Source organism: Ursus maritimus, unplaced genomic scaffold (genome assembly GCF_017311325.1).
Source record: "Ursus maritimus isolate PB19 unplaced genomic scaffold, ASM1731132v1 scaffold_26, whole genome shotgun sequence".
NCBI lineage: Eukaryota > Metazoa > Chordata > Mammalia > Carnivora > Ursidae > Ursus > Ursus maritimus.
This window is the reverse complement of record NW_024425119.1, coordinates 37,132,689-37,157,416: the sequence shown is the minus strand read 5'-3', so window position 1 is coordinate 37,157,416 and position 24,728 is coordinate 37,132,689. Positions and strand designations below refer to the sequence as shown.

Sequence of the window (24,728 nt, the reverse complement as noted above, 5' to 3'; positions counted from 1 at the left end):
GCCCTTGGAGCACTTGGAGTTTATTTGGTAAAACAAGAGCAGAGACAACTAATACAGGCAAAAAACAAAGCAAAACAAAACAGAAAGGTGGTTGAATAGGGCTGTTAACTCCTAAGTAACCAACTTAACTTTTCATGTGTGATGTTTTGATAAGTAATAATGTTAAGCTTCAGTCATTATCGTGAAGTTAAATTATTATACGTGTCTTTACAGCAAGTTTATTTCTGATCGCGAGAGTAGAAGAAGTCTCACCAACAGCCATTTGGAAAAAAAGAAATGTGATGAATATGTAAGTGTCATTATAATAAAGTATGCTTATTTGTTTTAATCACATAAATTGGGACAGATGTTTTAATTCATGGAGCAAAGTACCAAAAGTATAGCTGTTTATATTCACCTGGATATCCTATGTATTTTCTCCTGAAACCCATTTTAAAAAATAACTAGACCACAAAGGAAGTATGTCTTGAATTTTATTTCCTCACTGGTTCCTAATGGTTCTTTAAAGACTTTGGCATGAAGAACTTTCTTGGGGACTGTTTTGCTTATGTTTGTGTCTTTGTTCAGATTCCAGGAACAACCTCCTTGGGCATGTCTGTGTTTAACCTAAGCAACGCCATTATGGGCAGTGGGATTTTGGGACTCGCCTTTGCCCTGGCAAACACTGGAATCCTACTTTTTCTGTGAGTGTTGACACTGCAGTACTTTCCATGTTAAAACTGTATTTTCTGTATGTTTCTGTTCATATACAGAAGAAATTGGAAATACGTCTAAATAGTTTTGATGTTTTTACTAACTTGGGTAAGTTATGAGTACATACTTTTATATTGTTTGTTGGAATGATTTTCCAAGTTGCACCTAATATTTATAAGAATGGGGAAAGAGAAAATATTTTTATTCACCAAAAACACCAAAATAAGTCTTTATAAAAAGGATTATGAATTTTCAAAATTAGATTTTTGGTATTTTTGGATTCTTTGCCTGTCACTTTAAATCTCAGCTAAAAGGTCAAAATATTTAGAGGTGTCTAATCCAGCCACTCACCACTTTGGTATTTGGATTGCAATGGAACATGTACTCTCTCCAAAGGTAATTGCAAATTTGTTTGTAATAAATAACCAAGAAGCACAGATGAGAAATTAGCATGTACTTTTCCTCTGAGAGTTAGTTAAAAGAAAATAGGCAATTTTGTTTTTAAATAACTTTTTCTTGCACTGTTGAATGGGACTTTCTGCAGATGTACAGAGGGCTTCTTTTCAGTTGGAACAAGATGAAACCATTATAGAATTTACACCAGGCAAATTCTCACCCAGCCCGATTCCCCTCTCAAACCTTTATGGAGTACCAGTGGTGTTTTGCCTGAAGAGGCAATAAGGAAATTCTCTTCGCCAGCCTCTTCCCCCATGACTGCACTCACGTTCCTCATGGCCTCGCTCAGTAGTCTATTGCTGGATTGTTGAGATGGGAGCATCATTTCCTTGGAAGCAGTGACCAAAATGGCTAGTACTCCTGTAAATTGTGTATCTTCCTTTAGAAAGACTTAGAAGACTGTGATGAAAGTACATTGCTGCCCATTCCATTACCCGGGGATCAGTGATGTCCATCCATGCTGGGCCGTGTTGGTCAGTAGCACTAGGGATTAATGTTCTTCCTCTTACGTGTAAGTGCATTAGACACGTCCTTCCTAGAATTAAAGCTCTGTATAGAACAGTGAATTCAATATATTTTCTTCCTTATTGTCCACCCAACTCCGTAAACCCAGCTGTAGCCTCTTCTCTTTATTGTGCTGGGTGGATAATTCTGTGTGGCCTTTATATCTTAAGCCGAGTGCCAGATTTTAGAGTAAAAGGAGGGAGTTGGACAAAACTCTGTGGTGACTTTTTTGGTATGCATGGAACTCTGAGGATGCCGTGGGGTCGCTGCACTTGTGATTTTCAGAGCAGTGACGGGAGACGCCTGACTGCTAGTCCCAACTCCTCTTCGGAATGCGTCTGTAGTCTTAAGCAAGTTACTTAGCCACTCTGAGCTGCAGTTGCCTACTCTGTAAAACAAGGAAATTGCACTAGAAAAATCTCAGAACCCTGCCAACCTCTGAAACCCTACGATTCTGTGACTATTTTCAGTTATTCCAAAGCTGGAAAAATGTTCCGTTCAGAAATGTGTTTTACACTGATTTATTTTTTTTCAGTTACTGGAGTATTAGTTAGTTCTATGTTAAGTAGTTGAAGAGTCAGTTCTTTGATGATGGTAACAACAGTACCTCTTGCAGCTGTAACTTTGTACCAGGTACTACTCTAAGTGCTTTATGCTGAATCCTTGCAAGTCTATGAGATAGGTACTAGGGTTAGTTCCCTCCTTCATGGATAAGGGAACTGAGGCAGAGGGAACAGACTTTTATTTTTGAATCTCTCTTTGTCACCATTTTGGGAATCCCCTTCTCCGGGAATCCCCTTCACCTCTCTTCTCTCCTAGAGCCCCTATTTCCTGTATTCCATTTCTTCCTTTTTCTGGATTTACTTCCTTGCTTTTGTCGCTGAGAAAAGATGAATAGAAATAAGTTTTTCAAGGCCTTCATGTCTGCAAAATGTTTTTATCCTACCTTCACCTTGGGTTGGCAGTTTGGCTGGATATAGAACTCTATTGGCCATAATTTTCCTTCAGAATTTTGAATGTATTCCTTCATTGCTTTCTAGTTTCTTCTGTTGGGAAGTCCCATATCCTCCTGATTCTTGATCTTTGCTATATAGCCAGGGTTTTTGTTTTGCTCTGGTTTGTTTCTGGAAATTTCTTGAATCTCTTTGTTCCCCATGTTCTTCAGTTTTACAGTGATGTGTCTTGATGTGGGCCGTTATCATCCACTGTGTCAGGCAGTCGGTACCTCCTTTTCTTTTAGAAGTTCATAGTCTTCAGTTTGGGGACATTTCCTTACACATTATTGTGTTAATGAATTCCTTCCTCCTCTTTCCCTTTTCTCTGTTTCTGGAACTGCTTCCCAAATTCTGGACCTTCTGGACTCGTCCTCCCCGTTTTACTCTTTATTTTCATTTCTATAATTTTTTACTGTAGTTTCTGGGATATGTTCTCAATTTCCCCCAGCTCTTTACTGAATGCTTTATTTCTGTTATCATTTTTTTTATTTACAGGAGTTTTAAAAATTCCTGGAATGTTCCTTTCTTTTATGATATTATTTTGTTTTATGATTTCAGTGTTTTTTCCTAAGGATTCTAGTGACAGTTTTTTTCTGTTATGGGAAATTTCAAGCATAAAATGGGAAGAAGAGTATAAAAGATTCCCATGTTCCCTTCATCCGTGGCCTTACGTGTTTAATCCTCCCCCTCACCTGGATTGTCTCGAAGCCAATCCCAGCTTTCATATCATTTCATCCATAAATATTCCAGTGAATTTCTCATTAAAATATAAGGATTATTAAAACAGAACCATAATATGTCACACCTAAAAAGTCATCAGCAATTCCTTAATATCACCAAATATCCAAACAATATTTGAATTGCGTATTTATCTCCTTTAAAAAAACAACTACTGGGGTTTTCAAATCAGTACTGAAATAAGGTCCGTATAGTACAATTGGCTGAGTTGTGTTAATCTCCTTTAATCTGTAGGTTCCCACATTTCTCTCTCTCCTTTTTTCCTATGCAATATATTTGTTGAAGAAACTGGGCCATTTGTCCTATAGAGTTTCCGACAGTCTGAATTCCCCTGACTGTATCCCTCTGGCGCAAGTTGATTTTTTGTTTGTTTGCTTTGCACTCTTTCATTTTAGATTCTTTCCTCAGATGTCAGGTGGTCCTTCTTTGTCTGTTATATTCACAAGTAAGGGAAAACAAGACTAAGTGAAGCCCGCTACACGTGAGCGGGGCTTGTTGGCAATGGCTTCTCATAAGGTGTTGTCACCAGCCTTTTACTTACGGAACCAGGAGTATCAGTTACTCTTTGGCTGTTGGGATCACCCAGGATCTTCCAGTCACCTGCCTGGAGGGTCTGAGCATTGCTGCCGTCTTTCTGGGAACCAAATTGGGGGCAAGGTTTGGGGTGGATATCTCAGTTGCATGTATTCACCCAATCCCAGTTTTCCTGACAGTACCCACTCCCCCACAAGTTGTGCTGGGTCCCTCACCCAGAGACCTGTATTTTATACTTTACAGAGAATGTATCTTCAGATATATGTCTTTTGCCAGATGGGGGAGGAACAGTCACTCAGCTTTACGGAATAGGTGCCTGGTCTGGGGAATCTAGCTATTTCTTGAAGATACCCTTTATTTTAGCTCATCCCTTCCATTGTTTCCTACTTCCAGTAATGCCACTGGGGCCTTTTGGGAATTCTTTGGTGAAAATTGGATTGGTCTTGGCTTTCTCCACTGCCAGTGTAAGGTTCAGCTTTGTCTACTTTCCAGTTCTGAAATTTTGTGCTTATTGTCTCCTCTTGTGTTCTTAGGAGGGAGCAGGAGTAAGTTCTTATATTCAATATACCATTCCTAGAATTCAGTTGATTTTTAATTACAGTGATTCAGGGATAATTGATCTCCTGTCTCATGACTCTTCAGTTTCTGACTGAAGCAAAGAATTGGATAAACTTGACTCTTAACAGTTGCAGGAAGACTTCCCTGCATAAAACTCTTATAAATCATTTGGTTCTTTGCAAGATGTGTGAATAGCAAGCACCACACACCAAATCATCAGGTGAAAGCTCATGAAGGTAGCTGTATAAGGACCCAAACTTACGAGCTTTTCACAAAATGTAGAACCTTAGAACAAGGACTCACTCTGTGTGTTGTAAAACCAGCTGCTTCTACAGCTGCTCAAAGCCAAGAAGCAGTTGGCAGGATCAAGGTATTTCATCTGGTACAGGGCCCTGTTCCAGACTCATATTAGCCAACACGGAGAAAGAGTCCAAGCCTGTCCAAGCTTCTTTAGAAAAGCAGCTGGGAAGGCTCCTCTGAGTCTCCCTGAGGCTGGGTGCGGAGCTTTTCCCTGGGGTCATCTGAAAACTTGCGGGAGTGATTTCTTTTTCTTGGATGCATTTGGAGCTCATTTTTTTTGACCTGACCATAATGGCTGTCATCCCTCTTTAACACACATCTGATTCAGTTGGATTCAGTGAACTCTGCCCCATTGGAAGAATGCAGTTAGGTTTTGTGTTTCCCTAATTCTGAAGCCCTATAATTCCATCTGAGGAACAGGAAGCATGGGAATGGGGAATCTCAGCTTACAGTTGTCCTGACAGTATGTGTTCTCTGTTGGAAACAAAATGGGGCTGTACCCTGAGGCAGCAGTTGGGGCTGTGCTGAGGCACAGCATATCTCAGGGTAAAATGCACCCATTGAACTGTGTTTTCCTAAGATTGGGGAGCCAAGGAAAAGGCAGTGGGTGCTGAAAACTCTTCCACTGTAATTCCCTCTTCTGTCCCTGATTTTTTTTTTTTTTAATTTTTTTTTTTACATAGCTTCCCTGTAACTCTGTCATGGCCAAAGTGACATCGAAAGTGAATGTTGGCAGGGCGCCTGGGTGGCTCAGTGGGTTAAGTGTCTAACTTCTGATTTTGGCTCAGGTCATGATCCTCAGGGTCATGAGACTGAACCCCTAGTAGGGCTCTGCACCGGGCATGGAGCCTGCTTAAGATTCTCNNNCCCTTCTCCCTCTTCCCCTCCCCCCTCCAAGAAAAGAAACGAAAAGGGAAAAAAGTAAATATTGGCATAAAAGAATGGTGGGGTTTGTTTTGTTTTTTATTTCACCTTACCATCTCCCCCATGCCAGCCCAAAAGAGGAAAGTTACATTTCTAAAGTTATCGATTAAAGGCATATGTTTTATAGAAAATGAATGTCTTTGGAATGTATCATTTCCTCATAGTAGTAGGTAAATGAGAGGTTTATTAAACTATACAGAATCTGATAAAGCAATAAATGCTTTATATTTTTCCATAACTACTTGGCAGGTAGTATTGTTTATTATTATTTTAATAATGTAGCCCCTAAGTGTAAAACCATGAAAAAGGAGAATGAAATAGATGATACTTCTGAGATCTCACAAGGTATGATCATTTATCGTAAACACTGAGTTTATAAACCATCTGTTGGAAATAATAATTGTGAAACAACATGACAATCTATATAGACGATAGTTTTAATTTTATTTCGGTTGGTTACAATTCCAGAGTCATCTTTTTTGAGTTTTTTAATTTTGAGTCTCATTTGTCATTTTCTATGTCACTTGGTTGTGAGGATAAAAGGATAATACAGCTAAAGACACACTTTGAAAAGTGGCACACAAGAAGACATTTATTAATTAGTGCCAACCCCATAGTCTGCTGTGAGTGTGTGCGTGCGTGGCAGAGAGAGAAGAGACTATGTGTGTGAGAGAGAGAGTATGTGTGAGAGAGAGTGTGTGCATGAGAGTGAGTGTGTGTGTATGTGTGTGCGTGTGTGTGTGTGTGTGTGTGTGTGTGAGTGAGAGAGAGAGAGAGAGAGGGATGAAGGGAGTACCAGTAATGCCTGGTATATAGTAGCACTATATAGTACATGTTTGCTGAAGTATTAAGTAGTCACTAAATAATGGTTAACATTTATTGAACAGTAATTATATATGCGTATTATCTCATTTAATCTCCATCAACATTCTGAAGTAAGTATTAGCTCCATTTTACAGATGAAGTAACTGAGGCTTAATAACAACTTAGCAAGTTGGGGAGCCAGAGTTTGTCTAGGCTTTTCGTCTCTAGAACCAGTGTGATCTAAAACACTATCCTGCCTTTTAGCGATGCTTCTTCAGAAACCAAATTTGCATTATTAATGTACATCATCAGAGAAATTTTATTCTTATCAATAGATACTTGTAAGTTAATATTTTAGCTTTAAAAATCACCTTGTATAATCATCAGTATTCCTGGACTATTTTACTACTGTTTCACCAGGAACCATTGTCCTTATTGTAATGGAAATATTTTTACAATATCGAGTGCACCAAATTGTAGATCAGGGGTGGTCAGGTTCCTGGTAATAGCCAATAAAATATATGCCTAAAGTATACCATAAAACTAACATACTTTCTGAACTGCTTCGTATGTGTCATATCTACACCCGGCTTGGCTCATGTGCTATTTAATATTTAAGAGTCCCCACTATCTTGGTGAGCCCTTGAATTTAATTCCTTCCAAAGATTTAACTAAATGTTGTTGTTAAGAATTAAAAACCGAGTACTGGTGAAGTCAGATAGTACCAAGTCCGTTATTAGAGAATTGGTTCAATAGTCATAGTAGTTCCATCAAACAGAATATTAGATGACTATATAAAAGAGTAAACCGGATTATGTGTACTGGTATGGAAAAATGTCCTAAGCATATTCCTATGTGAAAAAACCTGATTGTTAGGTGGAAGTGAGCATATGTCTATGCATACACCCCACAGACTATTCGTGAGGGTGTTCGAGTAAGCTGTTGACAGTGTTTACTTCTGGAGAGTTACACGGGGACTGGGGTGGAGTGGGAGTGCAGAGTTTACATTTTCTGTATTATCTTTCTACCAAGTGTCTTTAGGAGAAGAAAATAATGGAAAAAACGCTGTTTTTTAGGGAATTTAAAACCAATGCAGTAGGACTTTTTTTCCCCTTTTACCTACAGAAGACTTGAGGAATAGCAGATTTTCCGTATTGATATTTAAGACCCTAAGAGCAAGAATAAGCGGTTGATGCTGTGCCTGCCACCTGTTCCAAACTATATTTTCAATCCCATCTGCCTTCAGAGAGCCTCCACTTGCCTTCGAAGAGCCTCCACTTCAGCCACACCAAGCTCCTTCTTTTCTGGAAAGGCCACCTGCACCATCCCTATCACCCTGGCCTTTCCCTGTCCTTATTCCCCTCCTTAGTCCCACGCACCTCTGTGCTTCGGAATCCTGGCAGGCCTGTGAGGCCCAGTCAGATGCCACCTCCAGAACTGTTTCCCTGATCCCCCTTTACCTTCCCGATTGAACTCTGAGCCCTACAAGGGCAGGATTAATGACTAATTCTTCCTTGTTCAAGTCATCTGCCCCGGCCCCAACAAGATCTAGAACAGTTGCTTGCATATAGGTGATTCTCAATAGTTTCATTGACATGAATGCATGACTACCCAAGAATTCTGTTTTGCAAAACCAAAACAAGGCTTAGGGCAAAACAATGGCTCTCGTCATTGTTGCAAAATTATCAGAGGGCAAATACCAACTGAGAGGTTTAGCTCACCCTCAGATTTTCAGTGGGTTGTGGAGATGTGATGATAATAACAAGGTTAGCACAGGACTCACCCCCAAGTGGTTACTTGGTTACTTTCCTGAAAATGCCTCCTTCATTTGAACATTCTAAATAGTTTAGAGCCTGTTAAATCCTGTAAGAGGTTAGTATTACATTGCTAAAAGGGCATTTGTTGTTAAATTGCTATTTGCAAAAAGGGAAGTAATTGTCATTTTCAGTTTACAGCAATTACCTTCACTTTGTGGTAAATTGTTTGCTTCAATTGTAGGTGAATTCTGTCTCTCTTTTTTCTCAATATTTACCTCTGTGGACCACTAAAAAGATGCAACATTGTATTACCTATAATTACAGTGTTTACAAACAAACCAGTAAATAGCCATGCCAGTAAGGGTCAATCTAGAATATAAAGATCTCTTTAAATCAAGATCAGACTAGCAGGGGCCTTCTGTCTTTAAATTCAGTGTCTTACAGTTGAGCCTACATAAGGGGGAGACAGGAATGGAATTAGAACCGTAGGTCCATCAACACATTGCCCTAAGTCCTGTTCATGTCTTGTAGGTATTTGATCATTATTAGCCCGTCACAAAAAATGGGCTTCTCACCGTATCAGGAGGTTTGTATTCTTAAATAGCTGCGTCGGCATAGCTCTGAAGTCTGACATCTTTTTCAGCAAATTCTACTAAATTGGAGTGAGACTGCAGTGTACCTTCACAGATATGTACTCTGCATGTTCTTGAACTGTCCCGGCTTCATTACTTCATATACATTCCAGAAAGTTTGAATCACACCCACCAAGAGGATAATTTTGCTCTTAGCAGTAACAGAGATGGTCTGTGTGATATTTATCAAGTTATTCCTCGTAAATGTTGTCTTTCTCTGTGCATTCCTAAGCAGACAGTTCTTTGCCTCCTGAGGCAGTTCAAACTGGATCTTGTGATCTCAACACCCAGCAATTAAAGAGGAAGTCAATAGGGAAACCCTGCTCTTCCGGTGATCCTAGGAGGAGGTCCATGAGTATAGTCACATTCATCTTCCCTCTTGTCAATCAGTTACTTGTTTTTAAAATTCTTTGAGTTATAGTCACTGTTCCTTAGAAATGATCTTAAGAGAAAACTGTTGTCCTAAAGCTGGCAGCAAAAATCATTGGCTTCAGAGTCTCTTGTTTGGGAATAATAATACTGGAAGAGGAGAAATGGCACATTCAGGCTTGCCAGCATTTGAGATACATGTAAAAAAGGGCAGTGGCAGTGCCATTGAACTCTATTGAAATTCACTGGATTAAGAAGCTTTTCAGAAATAGGGAAATAGGAAAGTGGTTAGTGTTGTCCGAAAAATGAGTGCTTATTTTGTAAACGAAGAGGGTTGGCAAGCATAGGAGATGAGTCCCACCCATTGTTTTCAAAAGTTGAGCAGTTATGCTTAGTTGGTGAGTCACCTAAGATGTGTCTGATAAGGGGTTCCAAGAAGGCAATTCTGGTGGCCCCGGAGAGGTGGGCGGGTGTGTGCACTGCGCGCATGCGCGAGCGCGTGTGCCGGGAGTTGGCTCAGTCCAATCTAGACTGAGTTGCATCCGGTGCCTGGGTGCTATGGTGCTACCCCCAAGGACGACAGCATGGCCTCCATTTTGGAGCACTGTGTTTTTCTTAGCCTGCAAGAGGCGACTTAACTCTAGGTTTTACCAGTATTAATACCTCCATGATGCATGAATGCCTTTTCGTTCACTTAAAGTCAGGTGTTTACCAGCACAGTAGGTCAGTATAGTCCAGAAATGTGGATTTTCAAGGTTAGCTTGAACTTTTATTACTCACAGAGTGGTAGTTCGTTTAGTAGAGTGGAAAACTGCCCCTGTGTAGGCCAGTTAGTTTTGTTTTGTTCAGTGGCCACAAGCTTCACTTTACGTCATGTCCACGGTATCAGTGATCCACAGCTACCTCAAGGGTTCGCAAACTACAGCGTACTGACCCAAACCACTTGTAGCCTCTTTTTGTGTGGCTTGCTAGCTGAGAGTAGCTTTTACTTTTTTAAAGAGTTAGAAAAAAAAATGTTATAAAGTATACATGTTCCCTGGGTTCTATAACAACCCGATTTATTATCACTGTTTTATAGGTAAAGAAACTAAGATTCATAGAGGCTAAGGCACTTGCCAGGATTACAGTATGATTGGTGGTGGGGTGAGGAGAGGGAGGGCAACAAGCCCATGATGTCGTCCTCTTAGCTCTTCCATCTCTCCTTCAATGTGCATTGTTACCACAGAAACAGAGTAGGAAAGTATGAATGAAGCCCCAGCTCCATCATTCCTGCTGGAGTAGAAGGAAGTCCAAAATACCCAAAGGAGAGAACAGCACACTCCCTTATTTAACGGTTACGTGGAATTTTGCTGTCACTCAGGAGTTACATCTTAAGAGTATGATAAAGGGGCATCATTTTCAAAGGTAAGGGTCTAGGTTTGAGGGAAAAGGAAGCCAGTTATTCTGGTGGAGTGGAAGAAAAGGAAGGAGGACATGTCAAGAGTTATAAATGGAATGCCCACAAAACCCACAGCCCTCTACCAACGACTATAGGCAAAAACAGGAAGTGGTGGTGGCCCATGGCTTGCTTTCTTACCAGTACAACTTCCTCTTTTAAAGTCAGACTTCCTCCTAACTTGTTAACCTCACAAAGCATCAAGTAAATTGATAAAATTCTAGTTCTGTCTGCTTACCTCTTTTAAGTACTTCTTTCTTTTTAGGATTATACCAGATCTTACTTGCTTTGGTCATCAGTGAGGCATAATTCTTTTCAATAGACAACATGAAATACCTAACCAGCAGTGAGGAGAGTTTAAGAGCAGCTTTGCACCAAAATATGTAGATTTACCTACAAGGAAAGAAATGGAAGGAATTGTACAAATAATTGAACCCTGCCTGTTCCCAGCTCAGCATTTTAAAACCATCCCTTTCACTCTCTAATGTGTCAATAGTACAAATAATTGCATGCTACCAGATCCTGGTGTGCTGGTCCTCTGACCTTCAGAATGTTGAAATTTAATCATGATCTAGTGACTAGGAAGTGCACTTTGGGACTGAATAATTATATGTTTCTGCTCCTTTCTTTACGTGTTTTGTGAGCTCCTTAAATGAAATAGGGACAATATTAATGACCTTGGGCTTTGAACAAATGCAACTCTTCCCCCTCGTCCCTAAAAGGAAGATTTGGAATAATACTACTATGATTTGAAAGGTTCTTTACATTTTTCATTTTAATACTATTATTGTAAAAGTAGGATAATCATTAAAGACCTTTTTGAAAATGCATAAAATAAATTAAGTGTAAAGAAATCACCCGAAATCTCACTGTTAACAGCAGGCTCTGTTAACATTGTGATGTATTTCATTCTAAGTTGTTTGTCTTCTGCTTAGGTTTTACTTCATACAATGTCATTCCTCTGTGGACGTTTGACTTTGGCAGACAATATACCACGGGTGGGTAAGGACTTTGGAGTCAGGCTGTGAGGGTTTAAGGGCTCTTAATGCTAGCTGTGTGACCTTAGACAAAATTAAGTATTCTCTGAACTTCAGTTTCCCTATTTGTAAAATAGTAATAGTACTGCTCATAAGTGAAATATTTTTTAAAAGATTTTATTTATTTATTTGAGAGAGAGACAGCCAGCGAGAGAGGGAACACAGGCAGAGGGAGTGGGAGAGGAAGAAGCAGGCTCCCAGCAGAGGAGCCCAATGTGGGGCTTGATCCCAGAACGCCGGGATCACGCCCTGAGCTGAAGGCAGACGCCCAATGACTGAGCCACCCGGGCGCCCCATAAGAGAAATATTTTAAAAAGTGCTTAGTGTGGGCCTGACATAATGAAAATACCCTAAACTTATTGGTAGTAATAATCAATTAAGTGTTTTATTAATTATATTGAACCCCTGTTAAAGTTCTAGGAAATGGATTTGTATGTAAAAGGTAATTTTGAATTTTCCAAAATATTTAAAATTTTCACATAGATTAGGGACTCAGAATACCTGGTCCCTCTCTCCTCACTTTCAGGCACGTCTCCTTCCATGTGGGCTCTCATTAAATAGACGATTCTTCCTCCGTGTCACCTTTCTTCTCCACTTAAGCCTCCCACTGGCATGGCTTCCCTGGGCCAGCAACCATGCCGCACCACCCTGCCTTGGCAGTTACCCTCCAGATGTTCTACTTATGACCACAGCCCCCTCCGCTTCCAGGCTCCTCCCTCACGTACTCCCAGTGTGCCCGTCCTCCAATGTCACGGAGAACCTGTCTCTGAGAACCTCAGGGAGAAGCACACTTCCTTCCCTGTCCAGCGCAAGTGTCATGGCCTTTCACTTGAAAACCCCTCGCTTTCCCACACCCTAAAACTCCCTTCTCCACTGGCTCTCTGTCACACCAGCTGGAAACCCCCCGAATCTGAGCTCCTTAACCACGCAGATGGGTAACTCATTCAGCATCCTCGCTTGGGTTCTCCATACTGCCCAGCCCTTCCTTCATCTCCAGCTAGTGCTCTGCTCTCTACAGCAGTGTTTTTAGATTTTTACTCACTTCATATAGATATTTCCCTTTGGAGGAGTTGGCAGGGAGGGGATGGAAGGACAGAGAGAGTTAGTGGAGATAAGAGATGAGTAAAAAAGTGGAGGGTGGAAGACAGGAAGGTGGAGACAGCTTGAAAAGGTAGGAGAAAGGGAAGGGGTAGAAGAAAGTGAGAGAGAGGCCAGTAGCAGAGGGGAAGGACTGGAGAAAGATGGTTGGCCAGAAAACAGTATGTTTCCTACAGTTTGTCCAATTCCCTTGTACTGGAATTTTAAATTTTCTTGTAAATGTTCTGCCTCAACTAGATTGCGTACCTCTGAGTTTTGGAGGGAGGGGCTGTGGATTGGTGGGAGATGACAGTAAATAAAAGCAAGACTAGTAAAGACTACTTTTCCTCCAGTGCAGGGAGTTTTTATATGGACTATTCTGAGGATGGTAAAAGTTTTATACTTTTAACTGGGTTTAGAAGAGGCAGAATTCTATAGTGTGATGAGCCTCAGATCCCTTTTGGAAGGAAAGAGACGTGGCTGGAGTGGGGGAGGGGTATGACATTGAAAATAATTTTATTTATTTATTTGAGAGAGAGAGTGTGTGTGAGCATGAGTTGGGGGGGGCAGCCGGAGAGGGAGAAGCAGGCTCCCTGCTGAGCAGGGGAGCTTGATGCAGGGCTTAATCCTAGGACCCTGGGATCATGACCTGAGCCAAAGGCAGACAGTTAACCGACTAGGTTAAGCCAGCCAGGTGCCCCCAATTTTAAAATATACATGTTGGTGAAGTAAATAATGCCCTAATATCCTGAGGAAGTTGACCAAAGGAAGTAGACCAGACCTCGCATTCACGCTGAGAGCTGTCATCCCATAGGAATGATAATGATTCAGCTGTAAATGGTTCCTTTCACTGCAGTCTCACTTGGACAACTGTGGGGTCTGTGTCATAGGTGATTCTGTGCACCTGCAGACAGTGTGTAGCCACCTGCAGACAGTGCGGCAGGCCATGTGGCACTAGTTCCACAGTTGTGAGAAACAGAAACACCGAGATCTCTATGCCACAGGGCTGGAGCTGGCAGCTTTAGATCCTTGCTACTCCAAGTCTAGTCCATGGCCCAGCAGCATCCGAAATACCTGGGAACTTGTGAGAAATGCAGAATCTCAGGTCCCACCCCAGATCTACTAAATTAGAATCTTCGATTTAACAAGATCCTAAGGAGATTCGTATATACCGTTAAAGTTTGAGGACAGCTGCTTTAAACTTTGGCAAGGGAGAGGACAGGGACAGTCATGCAGGGAAGGTTGGGAAGGGTTCTCTTATTTTTTAAGAGGAATGGGTCCTAGAGGAGTTGAAAGCACTCACCTGTATGGCAGCCCTGAACACCCCCATATGAACACCCCCATGGAAGCTATTTCTGGATCCGGGGTGCTGACTGCTGCTTCATCTCCACCTCTTTCAAGGGCTCGGATGCTGGGTGGAGAGTATGTCATATGATTCCTTGTTGTTCAGCTAGGCTTTTAAAAGATAGTCTCATCATCCTTGAAGTGATGTGGGGTTAGTCTTTTTTTTTTTTAAAGGTATAATTTATACACAATAAAATTCTCCAATTTAAAGGATGGGATTTGATAAGTTTACCCAAATCTAGTTGTGAAATCACCACCACAGTCATGGCATAGAACATTTCAATTGCTGGGGCACCTGGGTGGCTCACTTGATTAAGTATCTGATCCTTGAGCTCAGCTCAGGTCTTGATCTCAGGGTTGTGAGTTCAAACTCCGTGTAGGGCTCCACGCTGGGCACTTAAAAAAAAAAAAAATTTCAATTGCCTTAAATATTCGGTTCTATTGTCACAGTTTTCCATTTGATTAGCATATAGTACTTTAAGAAATGAAATTTATTATAATGTTATCCATGTAATCTTTGGGTAAGTTATGGGAGAATAAAGAATTACAGTCTTATCAATGTGATTCAAAACAATAACAAATAAATGTTCTTAAAATAGATGTTTAGATGTTATTGTTTAAGGTAAGAGCCAAAATTTTCTTGCACCAAATACACTAAATATATCGAGGACCCCTGTCAGAAATATTTAAGAAATCATGGAGAGCAGGAGTATCGCCAGAGGACTAGAAATGGACAGATTTCATCCCAGCTTTCAGAAGTGGTAAAAGGTAGATCTCAAGCAATATTCAAGGGCAAGTTATTAAATAGCTTTTATGTGCAAATACTGTAGAAAATATTGCTCCATAGAGGCCAATAGGGTTTTCCTAAATAGTTGTGCTAAACTAACTTCATCTTTTGAGATAATAGTGCACTAGTAGGTCACAGAATTGTCTTAGGTAGAATGTATCTTGATTTTAGCAAGACATTTGGCATAATCTCCTATGACTTACAAAAGAGATACTAATATTCTGTAAATTCACTTATTCTTACCTAAGAGTCTGCTATGTGATTTGTTTTGTATTGTGTGCAAATAGGCAAATAGGATGGGCCATGACTCTGAATTAAACTGTCATGGCCTGTCCTATAGTCTAGTAATGGAGGAACATGATAAAGCAATGAAATAAAAAGATTACTTTGGGTGCTGGGTGGAAGATGGGTCAGAAAGGGCAAGAAACAAGAGACAGATAGAGATTACTACAGTTGCCCAGAAATTAGAGTTGATGGTGGCTTGGATCAGAGCAGTAGCAGCGGAGATGGAAAAAAAAAAAAAGGCATATGGATTTAGGAACTATTTTGGAGAGAGAAGTGATAGGACACTTGCCAATGAGTAGATGTGAGGGATGTGAGAGTAGATAAAAGATCAAGGGTGACTTCCAGGTTTCTGGCTGGAGCAGTTGTTGGGACACTGGGCCATTTTCTAGATTGGGGTCTTGATCTATTCAAAGTTAGTACCAGTGACTTGGATGAAGGCAAATTCAAGATTTGAAGCTCGATGAGGCAGTTGATACATAAATAAAAAGGATCAACAATTTTAGAAGATATCACAAAACTGGAAAGATAAAATGTAATGGAAAAGTGCAGAATCCTTTCAAAAAAAAAAGTATACACAGGATAGAACCAGGAAGAGTAGCCTAATAGTTTCCAGTAGAAGCTCAGTAAGAATCAAAAGTGTGGCTTGGCTGCTGTAAAAATGAACACTAAAATAGGTTGCCTTCAAGAAAGCATGATGTCAAGCTCAAGTTAGTAATCTTAATGTGCTTTGTGCTGTTTGGACCAAACTGATGTGACGGCACCGTGCTTTTCTTGGCACACAGCCATGAAAAAGGGTGGATGAGGCACTGAGATGTAAAGAGCCTGAACGCCCCATCACAGGATGAGAGCTGGAAGAATTGGAGAGGTGTAGGTCAAAGGGCAGAGTCTGAAAATGAGCACCATCAGAGGGACTGTTTGGTGGAAGAGGGTTTCGATTTCAAGTAGATTCCAGTAGGTCCAAAGGGTGATACGGCAGTGGTAGTTTCAGCTCAGCCTCAGTTCCTGTATGCAGCACTTTCCAGAAACAGGATGGGATAGGTGGCTATGTGTCCCCTGTGACACACTTTGCAGACCTGGATGCCTGTGTGTTGGACAGAGCAGAGAGGTTTCCTGTGCTGGGTGGAAAGCTGGACGAGGTGGTGTCTAAAGGTCCCTCCCTGATCCTGGAGTCTAGAATTGTTTCCTAACAGGCTTCTTCCCCTTAGGGGACACAAACTCTCCAGGGATGTCTCCGCACTGCCTCTTTCAAAGTGTTGCTGACACGCGAGGGTTCTCAGAAGTTCCTGACCACGTTCTTCCCTAGATAACTCTCCTGCCGCTGCTCCCGCAGTGCCCATGTCTGGCTTCATGCTCTGGATCCTCTTCTCTTCAAGGCTGAACATAAGTCTGAAATATCAACACCTTGACAGCTCTGTCCCTGTTGCTGAGGTTCAGTTGCCACCGAAACGCCTTTTTCAGCAAGCGGCTTTTGCCATAACCACATTAGAACTTGTCAGTGATTAGAAGTGGGAAAGCGAACATGATGTCCGGATGAGATGAAAAACAAATCACTCACGTTCCTCTTAGCATAGGAATACCAGCGTGTATTTCTCTTCCAGCAAACCACAGTTATATGTACAAAGATCTAATTGGACAAACAGAGGTACAATCACACTCGAGACAGGAGAAATGTTCAAATAAGTCATTACATTCTCGCAAGTCATTCCTCCTGCTCTTTCTTTTTGATGTTATGTTTTGTGTCTTTGACATCTCTGGATCCCCTTAAACTATTCTGGCATCATTACAGCCAATTAGACAACTTAGAGTTTCTTTCTAAGAATCTAAACAAAGAGGTGTACTTCTCTAAATTTTAATTCCATTAATACTACCAGATTTTTTTTTATAGCCTAAAGCGGTTTTAAAATTTTACATACAGGTTTTGCCTTTTATGATCTGATAGAAAAAGGGTTTTGTTTTATATTAGTTTTCGGTTTTCGAAGAGAAGCTCTGTGTTTTGGGAAGGATGGGGAAGACCATCTTCAGAGATGGGGTGGTTAAGGCAGAGGCTGTCAGACTGTCCCTCCAGGGCCTTCTGTCTGGGGTGCAGCGTTACGTCTCTTACACATGGGAGCAGGAGGGTCATTTTCATCACGGTGGGAGGACCTCACTCTGCTGTTGGTAAGTGTGGGGGAGAAGATAGATGAACTCCCTGCTAATACCTTCCCTGACCAACACTTTTCTCCTGGGAAGAGAAAAAAAGGTGATAGGAGTTTATGAAGAAATCCTTCCCTTCTTGCCAAGGGCCACAAGCCAGCTGAGCATCACCTACAAAGAGATTCACCCCACGAAATGTGTCGGGAGACAACCATGTGCAAGAGCCATGTGGTCCCAGGGGCCGCTAGCTGAGGGAACAGATGTTTCCTTTGCTAATAAGTACCCAGTCCTTCTAGGCTTAGGGCCTTTTGTTAATTATCATGTAGACGTTAGTAATTGTCCCTCCTGCTAGTCACATGGTGCCTGCAAGGTCATACTCTCTACTCATTAGCCTGGGGCCCGGTGGCAGGATCCCCTCTCCTCTCCAAGTCAGTCCCAGGAGAATAGACTCAACAGGGTACGTGGTCACTCTAGAACAGCAGAAACTTGAGTCCGTCCTACCCCCAACAGGAAGCCCATGCTAGTCCATGTCACGCCCAAGTCCTCTATGGCTTGTCGCATGCACACGTAGGAGTTGCCCATTCGTGTTCAGTGTCCCTAAAAAATAAGTGAACTCTGAGCAAAATTCGAAGCTTGCTTCTTCAGAATAAATATTGTTTATCTCTTAGAAGATGAAAGAAAAATCATACTACAGTTGGGTCCTGTATCTTCCTCTCTGGCAGAGCCTATCAAATGGTGTTCCATTACATATCTCAGAACTATTGGTTGGGTGAATAATTGCCTACTCTCAGTTTCTCCTGTCCCTCAGCCGGAATAGATAATAAGGGACTTACCTTCTTAATCACCCTCCCACTCAAGCATCTTAGCCAAGTCAATATATGTCTGAATATATTTCCTTACCATCATATCGTCACCTAAATTCCCCTTTATATTAGCTGGTTAGTTTGGTCTTCACCCAGAGAAGTTTTCTGTTCTTTCTCCCTGTGTTTGTTTTTACCTCGGCTGAGCTCTGTCCATTGCTTCTGTTTTGTGACCAATATCTGGCATTTGGTCTGCTCTACAGTTAACCATTCTGTACTCCCCCATTGATCTCCTTATGGCTGCACTGCACATCGGAGAAGCAAAACACCATAAGACATGAGAGAGCCATGGAGCTCTTCCTGCCTGGGGCAAGGGAAGGCACCTCAGGAGGTGGCATCTGAGCTGGGCCCAAGGACAGTGTCCACTGGCTGTGCGGGGTGGGGGTGTGGGGTTGGGAAGAGAGAGCCCACACAGAGAGAATTGCATGATGTGCCAAGTACCTCTCAATGGCACTTGGTAGAAAAAATCATTGCCTTAATTACTCAAATGTGGAATCAACTGCACTCCCTACATCAGAGAGTGAGTGGTTTCATTTGGGGGACTGGAATTTTTTTTTCTTTTTAGCAGATAGGCTTTATTTTCAATTACCAAATCTGTTTTAACCAAATGATTCAGAAATAATCTATCTCCCATATCATTTTAACTGTTCTTTTTCTTGAGGAGGGTTTGATAATAAAACAAAAACATGAGTTCGTCATTCAAAAAAGGCTTTTCATTTTGCTTGTCAAAAATTTCCCATCAGTTAAAGAAGTGCTTAGTCTTTAAGAGGAACCAGGTGCAAAAAAAGTGAATTACCTCAGTGGTCTAGTATATAGATTCAAAAATAGCCACAGAGTAATTAGAAGAAAAGAACCTTAGACATCATTTAGCTTGTGTCTGTGTTATAGGTGAGGAATCCAGGGATAGGAGGAATTGAGCAAGTTGCCTAAATCACATAGTCATCGACCTAAGAGTCACTACAAGCCTTTCCTTCAGCCCCCTCCCCCGCTCCACACCTCTTTCACACTTTCTCACTCGGATGTAACAGAAAATGCATCATAGACCATAAAAGCTTTCTTTCATAATACTGTCTGGAAGTCATCTCAACTGAAATGACCTCAGAGAGCTATTTAGGCTTTGAATTAACGTAGAGGATTTGCACTATTAGGTTTACTCAGATTCTAATGAGCAGCTCTTTATTTGTTAGAACATTTTTATTGAGGATTTTAAAGAGGGTGTGACTAATAGTTTCCATAATTTGGATGCTACCAACAAAAACAGTGTTAATCACATAAATAAGCCTTTGCCCTTCTAAAATGTAAGGTCCGAGTATGTTCTTTTACAGTTATTACAAGACTTATTTTCTTTGCTTTAGGATACTTTTGACTTCTGTGACACTGCTATCTATATATTCAATAAACCTTCTTTTGATCTGTTCAAAGGAAACAGGTAAGCTGATAATATGTCTAATCTTGGTAAAGCCGGGGTGAATGATTTGCATGGTGATATTGTGAACAAGTGATGCCCTCCCGATTCAGCAACTACTTATTGAAGAGTACTTTGACCTACAGTCCCTTGAAAACCTACGGTGGTATTTACCCAGAGAAATAGACACAGCACCATGGAAATTAAATTGTCTTAAACACTGAGAGAATAGCATTGCCATTTAAAGCAAACCCCCAATTATACCTGTTTTTCTAGTTTAAGATGACTTCATGTGAAAGGCTTCAGTTTTTCCTTAGGTCTTTATAAATTCAGAACAAGGATCCCATGTTTTGATATCATAGCCTCCAGGATTTTAAAAGTAAACAGAGCTTTCATTCTTTTTTGTGTATATTCCAAGGAGAAAATGTTACGCCCGAGGCAATGTGGGAGCAAGGATGCTGTGGAAAGGCTCCAAGTTCTGCGCAGTGTAATACCTGAAGTGTTTATTTTCTGTTCCTGGGACAAATGGGGTCTGTTTGTAATACTTTGAGTTTTACTTTAGCTAAAACCACATTGGCCAACTATTACTGTGCAGGGGTGACTCCATTTAACTGGGACATTTTGTAATGGATGGAGGATCTACCATTGTCATGTTTAAACAACAGTCTTATGAGAGATTAAACAAAACTTTAATTATAGTCTGACCCATATTGCTTTCTGTGAACGTTTTGAAAACGTGAGCCGAACTGTCATAAAGAAATATAAACGTGTTTTTTTAAATGAATGGTTTAGCAGCTTAGTATTTATTGAGATGAGACAGTTGAACATGTTAGGATTTTGCTGTAGCCAAATTATTCTTTTGACAGATTCATCTATTGGTCTCTTTTCTGAGTTGCATATCTTTGAACTAAATTTTACAAATGATCAACATTCTGGTGTTGACTATTACATGTTTGTTTTTGTGCTTAGGACACATGAGGCATTCACGGAATGTTATTAAGATAATTCCTTGTTAGCCTCATCAGTTCATGTAATTAATTGAAAAGGAAACTTTTGTCCCAAAAGTTGGGACTTTTTATTTTTAAACCAAATCTTTACTTTAACGATATGCACCAGACCTGAAAAGGAGATCAGAGTAGGAATCCTCCGGCTCAGGGCGTGATCCTGGCATTCTGGGATCGAGCCCCACATCAGGCTCTTCCGCTGTGAGCCTGCTTCTTCCTCTCCCACTCCCCCTGCTTGTGTTCCCTCTCTCACTGGCTGTCTCTCTATCTGTCAAATAAATGAATAAAATCTTAAAAAAAAATAAGCCTTATGACCTAATAATTGAATTGTAATGCTTTTGTAGCCAACCTGAAAAAGGAGAAATGGTGGCCATGTCTGACATTTTAAAATGTCAGGAGGTTGCAACACTTTAACCCTTGCAAAGCCCAAATGGCTATTTGTGTGATTTTGAGAAAGAATAACTTGGGGAAGAGTCCATAGAATGAAGAAATCTTGGCTTTTTTTAACTTTTAGATCCCTGTCATTTCTTGTGTTCTCAACTATGATTTTTAAATAGGCTGCATGGTTTATGAAAAGCTGGGAGAACAGGTCTTTGGCACCACAGGGAAGCTCGTAATCTTTGGAGCCACCTCTCTACAGAACACTGGAGGTAAAAAGAACATGCTTTTCTATACATAACTTTAAAAGTATGTGAATATTATTATATTTTCTAATTCTGGTGGTTGGGTGGCCACATGAATTTTAACAAAATGGAAGCTGTATCGTTCTCATAGCTAAAATGGCACATGGAAAGTAAAGCAGAGAGAGCAGTCACTTATTTAAAACCAAGTATACTGAGTAGCTAAAACTGTCTTTGTGTCTTATTGAAGGTCAGTCTAAGAACAGGCTGGTAGCCTTTTATATAGCTTGCAACATGAGCCTTAGTATCTTCTTTCTAAAAATGTTCTCATTTTCCTCTAGCAATGCTGAGCTACCTCTTCATAGTAAAAAATGAACTACCCTCCGCCATAAAGTTTCTCATGGGAAAGGAAGAGGCATTTTCGTAAGTTATAGATCATTTTTTTGTAAGATAACGAAAATCTTTCTAATTTAAATTTGGGCTAACCAAAGTTTTTGTTTTATGAAAACTGCAGGAACCTGAGTTTTCCCTGGGTTGTTTTTTCTCTTTCTTTGTTTTACCAACAAATTTTTCTGGGGTTATTATATAAATGAAAGAAGCAGGGAAGGCCATTTGGCTATGAACATTTAAAAGGTAGATTTATCTGTCAGGCTGCAAACAGTATATCCAGCGTCTCCCAGAGAGCCCGAAATCTATATCTAGTTTCTACAAAACAGAACAGATACAGAGTATTTTTAACACAGATGTATATTTAACACAGAAGTGGAACATGCAAAAACATTAAGACCCTAGTCTCTTTCTTAAGGGAGCAAGATTTCCACGAGCCAACTTCATTAAAGATAGAGCTAAGCTTGGAAAATGTTGGAGCTACACCTGGCACATCCGTTGTTTTGACTCCCTCCTGTTTAACAGTTCTTGTCAGTCTTAGTTTCTCTGTTTTCTTTCAAGGGAGAATCATAGGAGCCAGAGTTCCTCATGTTCTGTCATCAGCACTCAAGGTCAAATACAAGAGGTTAGGGAGAAAGCAATGCCTACCTGTGCTGACTTGTTTTTCAATGGTATTAGCCAAGCAAAACAAAAAGGAACTTCTCCTTAAATAATTGATAAGACATGTTGTAATCTGACAGAATGCAGTGTGTGCATTCAGCTTTGAAACCATGTAAATTATTCAGAGGAATGCCACATTTAGCTGATGGGGGAGGGAAAAAAAATCTCTTCTTCCATCACTTGGGAGAGAGATGATAGTAGATGAGGAGTGGTTGGGTTAAAGTGTTTGGATAAACCTGAATAATGATAGAAATTAATGGTAAAAATTAATAATAGTAAAAATTCATTAAAACATATTGTGAAATTTTATATTTAAGAAAAAATTTGACTTTCTACAAAAATATGACCCAGCCACTTAAATGCCTTTTTCAGAGCCTGGTATGTGGATGGCCGCGTTCTGGTGGTGGTAGTTACTTTTGGCATAATCCTCCCTCTGTGTCTCTTGAAGAACTTAGGTAAGGAAAGAGCTTGCTTTTATCATAGTCTCTGCAGTGCCCAGATGAGTCAGAAACCTAATAAAAATGAACAACTTTGTCTCCTCTACTTTCACTTGTAGGGTAAAGATTAAGTGAATGATAAATTACAAGTATTAATCAGGCTTGACTTTAATATAGGATAAAAACACTGGTCAGTATGTGACCTCCTAAGCAATCCTTCTACTGAGCTGTGGGGTTAGGGGGCAGTGACGTTCTGGAGCCAGCGACAGACACAGTGCTATATCCAATAGCACAACTTAAAACAGGCTACTCTGAGAAAAATGCAGAAAATGGAATTCTCCTTATACAAGGTCTTAAATATCCTGATTATTCAGATAAGTAGATTTTCAAATCTAATATCAAGACAGAAAGTTACTTATATTTATCCCCTAAAGTATTATGAATCATTCTTAAATTATCAGAGTCTAACCAATTTCAATTATTTGCTTCATTGAAGGGAAAGAGAGAAGTAAAAGGTCAGAGGTTGCAGATAATCACTAAGTCCTATCCACTTAGTTTTGACATTTTTTGTGTGTATGTTTATATTTGGAGACCAGTATGCCTGATGTTACGGGGATTGTATACATTGAATAATGTGGCCAGACTGCTATGCAGTCCAAAACGCATTTCCTTTAATTCTGGGCGAATTCAAGGAAGACATTTAAAGTTCTTCCTCCAAATGATTGCTAACCATAGTGTTTTGTTTTGTATGGAAAATATCAAGCCTCTGTGGCTGTTATGTAAGATCTAGAAGTAGATCTTAAAAACGACTTAATTTTCTGGTTTCTAGCTCTGTGTTTTGGCTTCTCTGTATATATACATGTAGCTCTTTTAAATTTAAGGAGGGAAGGGCTCTTCTTCTGCAGGGATGAGAATAGTGCAGCCTCCCAGAGACCGCTTAACTCTGCCTTTGTGGATGTTACAGTGGCTGGGGAGTCCAGGGGGAGCAAGGTGAAGATCCCCAGATGCTCAATTTATTCCTAGAAATCACTTCATCTCCTCTGTGTATGCCCCTCATCTGGGAAGAGAAGTATTGTAGCTGATATTCAGTATGTACACAATAGGTGCATAATAAAGAACTATCAAGTAGATAAGGAGTAAATAGATTTGGCCTGAAGACTTCAATAGAGTATAGCCGCAGAGAGCTTGGGCCAAATTTGGGAGGCTCTTTTTCCCTATCTGGGATCTGCATTGTCTAGTGTATTAGGGAAAACTGGAATCAAAGCAATAATATAATATTTTAATTTAAAGTCACCATTACTTTGCCAAATAAAGGAGCACTCTCAAATAATAAATCTTATATTCACATAGGTGTATTTGTATACTATTGGAACTATGCTGGAAATAATGCATTGAAAGAAACAAGGTGATATGTGAAATAATAACAGTAAATTTTTTCAACTTTTCTTTTAGGGTATCTTGGCTATACTAGTGGATTTTCTTTGAGCTGTATGGTTTTTTTCCTAATAGTGGTAAGTGCTGATGAAAACGGTTGATTTGGTTTTGCCATAATACAATGCCATGCAGTAATTATTCATTGTTTGGTTTTATTTGATAAAGTCTATATTTTTTCTCCTGTATTTCTTAATACCAGGTTATCTATAAGAAATTTCAAATTCTCTGCGTTGTTCCAGAGCTAAATTCAACAATAAGTGCTAATTTAACAAACCCTGACATGTGTACGCCAAAATACGTTACCTTCAATTCAAAGGTAAGTTTCCTTATCTTTTAAATATAAAAAAGAGCATTTTATTAAGGGCATTGTAGTTCTCATATTTGTTTCAATTAAACTGCTTTGAAAGTACTTATTCTCAATAGAACACCATACTGCTGCTTACCAAATTCCATAATTTAGAGACCTTTGAGAAATAGACACATATATTTCATGCTTCCTCTTATCCAGTTTACATAAAGGACAACCTTAAGCATCTCTGTAAAAATCTCTTTCTGGATT

The 24,728-nt window shown here is 40.2% G+C and overlaps 1 protein-coding gene across 4 annotated transcripts in view; it reads left to right on the top strand.

Moving 5' to 3' along the window:
* The window catches only part of SLC38A1 (solute carrier family 38 member 1), a 65,916-nt gene that overhangs the window by 27,236 nt on the left and 13,952 nt on the right, over window positions 1-24,728 (top strand). For all 4 annotated transcript variants that reach the window (XM_040642368.1, XM_040642369.1, XM_008704485.2 and 1 more), the window contains 8 exons: window positions 214-289; window positions 568-683; window positions 19,578-19,651; window positions 21,189-21,281; window positions 21,593-21,674; window positions 22,671-22,753; window positions 24,188-24,246; window positions 24,369-24,485. In XM_040642368.1, the coding sequence (XP_040498302.1) occupies window positions 214-289; window positions 568-683; window positions 19,578-19,651; window positions 21,189-21,281; window positions 21,593-21,674; window positions 22,671-22,753; window positions 24,188-24,246; window positions 24,369-24,485 (700 nt within the window). The remainder of the gene's footprint in view (window positions 1-213; window positions 290-567; window positions 684-19,577; window positions 19,652-21,188; window positions 21,282-21,592; window positions 21,675-22,670; window positions 22,754-24,187; window positions 24,247-24,368; window positions 24,486-24,728) is intronic.